The sequence below is a fragment of the Electrona antarctica genome, assembly GCF_951216825.1.
Source record: "Electrona antarctica genome assembly, chromosome: 22".
Lineage (NCBI taxonomy): Eukaryota > Metazoa > Chordata > Actinopteri > Myctophiformes > Myctophidae > Electrona > Electrona antarctica.
The window spans coordinates 6,296,602-6,306,247 of NC_136805.1; the positions used below are offsets into that span (position 1 = coordinate 6,296,602).

General features: G+C 44.1%; 2 protein-coding genes across 4 annotated transcripts in view; both read left to right on the forward strand.

Moving 5' to 3' along the window:
- Positions 1-705: 705 nt before the first annotated feature.
- Positions 706-1,520, forward strand: LOC306914794 (insulin-like; the record flags this gene model as incomplete). Its single annotated transcript, XM_079491995.1, has 2 exons — positions 706-925; positions 1,384-1,520. The coding sequence occupies 2 exons, from the start codon at positions 706-708 to the stop codon at positions 1,518-1,520; spliced, it is 357 nt and encodes a 118-aa protein (XP_079348121.1).
- A 4,152-nt stretch (positions 1,521-5,672) lies between these two features.
- Positions 5,673-9,646, forward strand: part of bicc2 (bicaudal C homolog 2) — an 18,834-nt gene continuing 14,860 nt past the window's right edge. Inside the window, exons 1-2 of one of the 3 annotated variants that reach the window (XM_079492739.1) lie at positions 5,673-5,802; positions 6,425-7,066. In XM_079492739.1, coding sequence (XP_079348865.1) covers positions 6,754-7,066 — 313 coding nt within the window. In that variant the 5' untranslated portion in view covers positions 5,673-5,802; positions 6,425-6,753. The remainder of the gene's footprint in view (positions 5,803-6,424; positions 7,067-9,646) is intronic. The other 2 variants (XM_079492741.1, XM_079492740.1) reach the window with 2 other exon arrangements.

Sequence of the window (9,646 nt, forward strand, 5' to 3'; positions counted from 1 at the left end):
AATGTATTTCTGTAGGTCACTTTGGGTCGGGCCAAAACGGTGGGTTCAGGCCCTTGTGCAGTTCGTAACAAAAGCTTCAAACGTACTCGAAATCTGAAAGAGTACATGTGGACTCAATACAGGTGAGAAGCAGTTTGCTTGTACAGTTTGTAACAAAAGTTTTAACCTAACTTCACACTCTAAGACATGGCAACACTGGTCAGTGGATGTGTCCCGGCCCCCGGGATAAGGACAGTATAAATAGAGCAGGGAGTCAGGGACCCTCTGTTCTGCCTCACAGCCTGCTGAGTAAGTGTGAGCCTCCTCTTCCTCCAGAGAATCACCTCTTTCTCCTCAACCAGCTCCTTCTCGATAGGTAAGCTCACCTCCTCTAAAAGAGATGATGCAACTCAAGGGGCTTATCCGTTAAATAAAACGTCAATATAACTTTAGCTGGGGACCCCCTGGAACCTGTCGAGGGAAATTTGATTGATTGATGTGATTTTATTAATTTAAGGTTACTCTAAATTATGTATGCTGATGTGCCTGTAACCACACAGTTACTGTGTAGTTATGTTGGTAAATGTATTCTTAAATTACTGTGTTCATTTGTGTGTGTGTGTGTGTGTGTGTGTGTGTGTGTGTGTGTGTGTGTGTGTGTGTGTGTGTGTGTGTGTGTGTGTTTGTGTGTGTGTGTGTGTCCGTCCGTCCGTCCGGCTCCCCAGCATGGCCCTGCTGTGGCTCCAGACCGTGTCTCTGATGGTGCTGCTGCTGCTGGCTGTGTCCTGGCCTGCAGGGGGCCCGGCGGCATGCCACGCCGCAGCCCTTTATCCTCACCCTCAGCGCCTGTGTGGACAGGCCCTGGTGGACGCTCTCTATCTGGTGTGTGGTGAAGACCGTGGCTTCTTCTACAACCCCAGGAGAAGGAGAGACACTCCGATTGGAGGTGTGTGTGTGTGTGTGTGTGTGTGCGCGCGCGCCTCTCTTTTCTACTGCTTCTATACCGAGTGAAGACTCGCCCTCGCTGCGCTTGCGGCCAGTAGCAGTCGTTTCCGGTTTCATTTCGGTATACCAGAAGTCCCCGATTCGAATTAGCAGAAAAAGTGGTTTCAAGGCCCGGACGGTTAGCTCAACCGTCTGGGCACCTAGGCTGCCAAACCAGCCACTCGGCGTGCCGCGGGTTCGACCCCCGAGCCCAATGGCCTTTGCCGCGTGTCACTCCCCATCTCTCTCCCCCTTTCCTGTCTGACTACTGTTGTTCCCTATCAATAAAGGCATAAAAAACTAATCTTTAAAAAAATAAGTGGTTTCAAAACTGGTCTGTAGAATCCAATGGGTCACGTGGCGGTGCCCTTATTCGTCCATATTTTTTTGACAGTCCATATTTTCACCTCTGTCTGTCAGGTGGCGCAGCGGGATACACCAAGGTGGAAAAGGACCCGGTAGAGGTGCGCAGAGCAAGGAGAGCCCTCGGGGAGAAGTGCTGCCACAAGCCCTGTGACATCTTTGACCTCAATGACCTGAAGACCTTCTGCCTCTGAACGTCGTCCACTTTCCATCCATCCACACCTGCATCAATCTCAAGGTTAGTATAGTTTTTGGGCATTTTCTTTTTTATTATTATTATCATGACATTTAGCTTTCAATTTCACTTGAGCTTTAATTCGGTTAGCAGGGTTTGCTCGCTTATATTATTTATTTGCATTGTTTAATTTCGAAAAGGCTTAGTTTTAACTGTTATTAGAAAACTGGCCACACTGGCAATTTGTGATATTTTTCAACCCTAATACTAGGATTATGTATGAAATATTGTCAATTGACAACCTCTGTACAATTTAATTTGTTTGTTAGCTTTGTAAAAAAAAAAAAAAGTTTCAATTAGTTATCGTTTTTCTTTTTTTTGTAAAGCCTTAGTTTTATTTCCATTTCATTTAACTAACATGTTTTGTTCTAGCTTTGGTTATTTTCATTTTAAAGCGTCACTATGTATGATTTTTTTTATACAATTACTAGCCCATACAATTGGGATGGTTGTATTTTGTCATCCTGCATGCTCTTTTATTGGGATACAGGATCTGACACGAATTTTGACCCCCATGTGCCTCTCCACCCCCCCCCCCCCCCCCCATGCCCCCCTTTAGCAAACATCAGAAGAGATGCAGTCTTACTGGACACAAAGCGCTGAAAAGTGAAAACTGAGTGAACGAATTATGTTTCTACAAAATAAAATAAATAAAGGTCCAAGTGTTGAACTTGATTCTGTATATTACATTGTATTATATTTATATTAACTCATATTACATTTGTATTGATGAACCCACATTAATATATTACATTGTATTCTATTTTATATTAACCCATGTTAGATATTCAGGTTTGGGACATAGGCCTACTGTATCTAGGCAGGCAGGCATAGAGGTAGGAAGGTTTGGGACATAGACTTTGATTGATTGATTGATTGAAAATTGTATTAACAGTTTGCAGAATTACAGTACATTTCAAGCACAAACTCAATACAAAGGCTGTTAACTGTGAGTGGACGACCCAATTAAGCATTACACTTGTTTACAACAGGGTCCACCATGTTCAATTCATCAAAACATTTAGAGACGTACAAATAGACACTTCTATATAGACAAAGAACAGTACAGGAATTCATCATAATGGAGGTAAAAAGGGAAAAGAAACATATACAGTGAGGGGAAAAAGGGGGGGGGGGGGGCGGTGGGGGGGGATTCAGATTTTACGGGGGCCAGTTTCGAATTGCAGACATCCGTAGGTGCCCTTTGAGAGCGGTTTTGAAGGAGTCAAGGGATTCGCATGTCTTAATGACTGTTGGTAGGGCGTTCCACATTTTGGTGGCATAGGAGCGAAAAGAATTTAGTCCCTTGTTTGTGCCGAATCTGGGTTGAACATGATTCGTTGCACTCCCTCTGGTGTTGTGGGTGTGGACTTCGTTAACATTAAGGAAGTATCTACACAGGTACATGGGTATCTTGGTGGTGTATCGAATCTTGTGGACCAGAACCATTGCAAGATGCTGTACTCTGTCGTCGACCCTAAGCCATTCCAGCCTGTCAAAGTGGGCAGGGGTGAGGTGGGTTCGGGGGGGTGAGGCCAAGTAGGACCTACTGTATCTAGGCAGGCAGGCATAGAGGTAGGAAGGTTTGGGACATAGACAGACTGTATCTAGGCAGGCAGGCATAGAGGTAGGAAGGTTTGGGACATAGACAGACTGTATCTAGGCAGGCAGGCATAGAGGTAGGAAGGTTTGGGACATAGACAGACTGTATCTAGGCAGGCAGGCATAGAGGTAGGAAGGTTTGGGACATAGACAGACTGTATCTAGGCAGGCAGGCATAGAGGTAGGAAGGTTTGGGACATAGACAGACTGTATCTAGGCAGGCAGGCATAGAGGTAGGAAGGTTTGGGACATAGACAGACTGTATCTAGGCAGGCAGGCATAGAGGTAGGAAGGTTTGGGACATAGGTCTACTGTATCTAGGCAGGCAGGCATAGAGGTAGGAAGGTTTGGGACATAGGCCTACTGTATCTAGGCAGGCAGGCATAGAGGTAGGAAGGTTTGGGACATAGGTCTACTGTATCTAGGCAGGCAGGCATAGAGGTAGGAAGGTTTGGGACATAGGCCTACTGTATCTAGGCAGGCAGGCATAGAGGTAGGAAGGTTTGGGACATAGGCCTACTGTATCTAGGCAGGCAGGCATAGAGGTAGGAAGGTTTTTAAAACTAGACACTAGAGTGATATATGCAGTACAGTGCCACCTAGTGGTCAGTCAACATGAACTCTTCTAATAAATTACATTTCTGAGCCAGAGGTCAATCTCCTTGGTGACCCTAACCCCTAACAATGTATAGGAATTCCTTTTAGCATTCATCACCCCTTCCTCCTCTCCTCTCCTCTCCTCTCCTCTCCTCTCCTCTCCTCTCCTCTCCTCTCCTCTCCTCTCCTCTCCTCTCCTCTCCTCCCCCCTTTCCTCTCCTTGTAGTACTTTCTCGCCACCTGTTCGTAAACAAACAGGTTGCCAGGCAACGGTCGTAAATGTAGTGTTGGGGGAGGGGGGGGGGGGGTATAGTTATTGCAGGGACTTTACATTCACAACCTCATTGTTCTCTCTCTCTGTCGCTCTCTCTCTCTCTCACACACACACACACACACACACACACACACCACACACACACACAGGAATGATTCTCAATTCAGAATATGGAAGCATTTATTTTGAAGTTCTGTGTTCATTCGTGTGTGTGCGTGCGTGCGTGTGAACTCCACAAATCACGTTCAACCCAGATCCGCCTCAAACAAACAAGGGGTTAAATACATTTCGCTTCTATGCCACAAAAATGTGGAACGCCCTACCAACAGTCATAAAGGAATGTGAATCCCTAGACTCGTTTAAAAGCACTCTCAAAGAGCACATACGGGCGAGTGCAATTCAAAACTAATACACCCCCCCCCCCCCCCACACACACACACACACACACGCACACACTTTACTGTACTTTGTTTTCCCTCTTCATTTCTAACCTTTTATAATTTATATGAAGGTTGTGGTTGTTAATTGAGTATGAACCACCCCAATGGAAACAAGCCAATAGGCTTTCTTGGGTTTCAAGACCTCTCAGCAGACCTTGTCGCTTTGGCCTTTGTATTCCTTTCGGAACATAGGCCATTGATGAGTCGTTTCCACCCTCGTCTGTATTGCGCCATCCTCTCCAGCTGTTTCCACGTCAGTCCCTTCAGCAGACCTTGTATTGAACTGGAATTTCCTGTGCTTTTTTTCCTGCAAACTGTTAATAAAGTATTCAATCAATCAATCAATCAATCAATCAATCAATCAATCACTCAATCATAGAAATACAAACAGAGCCAGTGGTGGAAAAAAGTTATCAAAGGTTTTACTTAAGTAAAAGTATCAATACTGCAATTTAGTAAAAGTCCGGTAATTCAGTAAAAGCACAAAAGTATTGCCATCAAAATGTACTTAAAGTACCAAAAGTAATTTCTCATTTCAGCAGATCTACAAGCTCACAATGCATTTTCAAATGGACGAAATGCATATAGGGCTGAAACGTGGTTAATGTATGTTTTGTTATAATAAGCAAAATCTACAAAGTAACTAGTAACTAAAGTTTTCAAATCAATGTAATGGAGTAAAAGTACAATATTTGCCTCTGAGATGTAGTGGAGTAGAAGTAAAGGTACTGGAAATTGGAAATATTCAAGTAAAGTACAAATACCTCACAATTGTACTTAAATGCTTTAATGTACAGAGCAAAGTCCTTTAAATACAGTAGGAAAAAACTGCTGCTATTTTTATTATAAAATCTATATATTGCTGTCATTTGTTATTCTTTATCTCATATAAGGCATAAGCTCCCATGTAGACATAGTGTCACGATCCGTGACGATTTCTGCTGTGTTCTAGTGTTCCTTGTTTCTAGTTTGTGTGTTTTAGTGTTGTGCTCTTTTATTTTGTAGTTTTTAGTGGCCTGGTTTCCTTTGTGGTTATGGTTCCCTGTCTTGTCTCACCTGTGATTATTAGTTTGCTCCACCTGTGTCTTGTTGGTGTCTTAGCCTATCACTGTCTTGATTTTGAGTTTTTTTCACCTGTGCCCTGTTTTCCCTGTGTGTATTTATAGCCCTGGTTTTTTGAGTTCCTTGTCAGTTCATTGTTTGATGTTGCTTGTTCCCGAACTTTGGTGAATAAAACCTCCTGCATTTTGACTTCTCTGCGCTTCCCTGTCCTGCATTTGGGTCCTACCTGTACCTTCTTGATTCACACCGTGACACATAGAAGTAATGTATGACAGAAAATACACATTTCTTATGTTTCTTTAAGATGGTTTTCTCTCTAAGTTACAACAACGTAACACAGCTCTGTTTACACTTCTATTTATTCCTGTTGTATAAATACTTTGTTTTGTTTTTTACTTTTGTTTTGTTCCACTTTTGCTTTGGCAATGTTAATGTATGTTTTCTTTCTCATGCCAATAAAGACCCTTCGAATAGAATAGGAGAGCGAGAGAGACACACACACACACACACACACACACACACACACACACACACAGAGGTAGAGAGAGAGGGTGGGGGGTATTAATTTAGGAGGCGGGGTTATAGGGGGCTGTTCCTCTATGTCTTCAGTCAGTTGAGTCAAACACTCACAACATATCACACTCCTCACACATACATACATACACACACACACACACGCACACACGCACACACACACACGGTGACGAGGGCTAAGAGCTGCCATGGCCTCTCTCAGTGAACAGACTGCAGACCCAGGGTTAGGTGGACAGACTGCACAGCCTGAATGTTTAGGGTTAGTTTCTAGTGAACACACGGAATGTTTTAGACCCGACTCAGTAGAACCTCCTGAGTTCAGACAGGACAACCAGACTGTTCTCCTCCTTCCAGAGGACAACCAGAGCTCCCTGACGCTTCCAGAGGACAACCAGAGCTCCCTGACGCTTCCAGAGGACAACCAGAGCTCCCTGACGCTTCCAGAGGACAACCACAGCTCCCTGACGCTTCCAGAGGACAACCACAGCTCCCTGACGCTTCCAGAGGACAACCACAGCTCCCTGCCGCTTCCAGAGGACAACCAGAGCTCCCTGCCGCTTCCAGAGGACAACCAGAGCTCCCTGACGCTTCCAGAGGACAACCAGAGCTCCCTGACGCTTTCAGAGGACAACCAGAGCTCCCTGACGCTTTCAGAGGACAACCAGGACAACCACAGCTCCCTGATGCTTCCAGAGGACAACCAGAGCTCCCTGACGCTTCCAGAGGACAACCAGAGCCAGATGATTTCGGATGAGAACCAGAGCCAGACTGTCCTTCTTCCAGAGGAGAAGCAGACAGCTCTCCTCCTTCTAGGACACAACCAGGAGCATTCGGTTTCCTCAGAGGAGAACCAGGAGCAGGATAACGTTCTCAACCCAGAGGAGGAGGAGGAGGAAGAGGAGGATGAGGTCAAAGGTCACAGGTCAGATCCTGACCCGCAGTGGGTGGAGGAGCGCTTCCGCATCGACAGGAAGAAGCTGGAGTTCATGTTGTACGGTGAGTGACCTTTGACCCTGACCCAAACCCTGATACCGCCCTAACCCCTAAAGAACCCTTTATTTTATTTAAATACCCTCCTAACCCTTTATCTTAAAAGGTAAGTGAACTTTTTTGGTTAAAACAAAAAGTATTTTGTTAAAAGGTGTTAAATCACTAGTATATTGTGATAGTAATCATTGCTATAGACTGAGTGTTTGTTCAGTATAACAGGGGTCTCCCTGTCTCTCCAGCTCTTTAATAAACAGAACAATACATTGTCAGGTAGGTAACACATTTTCAGCCAATCAGGAGAGGGTAGCAATATGAGCTTAATGTTTATAGTGTTTGTCTGCTCATTTCTCTGTGTCATCACTTACCAGACTGCATTCTCTATCCTGATGGTTTTTAAGCCACGGCTCAGTGACATCATGTTGTAGTTTTAGTAAAAACAGAGAGATGCGTTTGGGTGAGCGGTGAGTCTCTTATCAATTCAATTCAATTTCAATTCAATTCAAAGGGCTTTATTGGCATGAGAAAACATACGTTTACATTGCCAAAGCAGAAAGCACAATACAACAACAATACAATCAAAACAAAAATGATGTACATTTGAAAGTCAGAATCTTCAATAGATCAATTTCTATGTACCAAGATCACTGGATATCACCACGGCTCAAAAATGAAATGAAATGATTACTATATTTACCCAGGGTATCTGGGCTAAGCTCAAGAACTTGTTTCCAGCCAGGCCCTGCTCATAGAACACATTTCATCGTAGTGGTTCAATGCCTTGTTCAAGGGCACTTCAGCGGTGGTAATTCTTAACGTGTCGGACCGCTGATTCGAACTGGTGACCTTCCGGTATCAAGACCGCTCCGCAATCCGTTCGGCCACCGCTGCCACACATCATGTGGCATCATGTTGTAGTTTTAGTAAAAACAGAGATGCGTTTGGGTGAGCGGTTTGTCTCTAATCACCGCGGCTCAGTGACATCATGTTGTAGTTTTAGTACATTTTCTTATGTATTTTTCACTTTCCGTTATCCAATGTTTTGCTATTATTATTGTGTTCTTTATTGTGTTCCCTTTGTTGTTAAGCACTTTGTGACCTTGTTCTTGAAAGGTGCTATATAAATAAAGCTTTATTATTATTATTATTATTAACCATGTTGTAGTTTTTGTTGTTCCCCTGATCACCTAAAACTGGCCTTAACCCTAAGACCACCTGCTCATTATGCTATAGGGTGGGATTGCTCGGGGTAGAGGACACAGTACAGTAAAAGTTAACTGTGTGTGTGTGTGTGTGTGTGTGTGTGTGTGTGTGTGTGTGTGTGTGTGTGTGTGTGTGTGTGTGTGTGTGTGTGTGTGTGTGTGTGTGTGTGTGTGTGTGTGTGTACATAGCAGCACTTAGCATTTAAGTCATTGCTAGGGTGTTACTTTAGTTTAGTGTCATTGCTAGGGTGTTATTGAAGTCATTGCTATGGGGTTTCCAGTAAAAAGGAGGTGTTTGCGTCAGTGAAATACCATCCCCCCCTCTCTCTCTCTCTCTCTCTCTCTCTCTCTCTCTCTCTCTCTGTCTCTGTCTCTCTCTCTCTCCGCCCCTCACAATTCTCCTCTCATTCTTCACTCCCAGCCAGCGTAACCCCTAGTGATTACCCCCCCAAAACCTCGGACCCCATAAATATCACCATGGAAACACTAACAGCCTTTAAAATATATTTACGTTCCCGGCATCCACCCTTCTGTCTGTCTACATGTATCTATACCTGTTAAATATTGTTACTTTGCATAAATCAACCATTTACAAAGTAGTCATTTATCAGATGATCTTTTTCCAGAGTGATTGATTGATTGAATACTTTATGAGCAGTTTGCAAAAACAAACACACGCACGCACGCACCCAGGCACGCAGGCACCCAGGCACGCACGCAGGCACGCACACAGTCACACCACACACACACACACACACACACACACACACACACACAAGAGTGACAGTTTACTACAAATACAATGCTAAACTAAATACAGCACTATGGCTTGTTTCCATTGAGGTCCTGAGTATTCAATTCATAGAAAACTTAGTAACTTACAGTGGCTTACAGTAAACAAGGTAACACATACATAGAATGCAGAGAGACAGTGTAGTGTCTCAGTAACTATATAGATCATAGAATGCATATTGCAGAGAGACAGTGTAGTGTCTCAGTAAAATATTGGATCATAGAATGCAGAGAGACAGTGTAGTGTAGTCACTAAATGGTAAATGGTGCATTTATATAGCGCCTTTATCCAAGGTGCTTTACAGAGATTGTGCATTACATTCACACACACATTCATACACCGATGGCAGCGGAAACCATGCAAGGCACCTATAGCACATCGGGAGCAATTAGGGGTTCAGTGTCTTGCTCAAGGACACTTCGACAGTAACTCTGGGGGAGCCCGGGTTTGAACTGGCAACCTTGCGGTTACCATCCAGGCACTCTACCCCTGAACCACCGCCGCCCCTCACTACAGTCACTGTAGTGTCTCAGTAAACTATAGGATCATACAATGCAGAGAGACAGTGTAGTGTCTCAGTAAAATATAGGATCA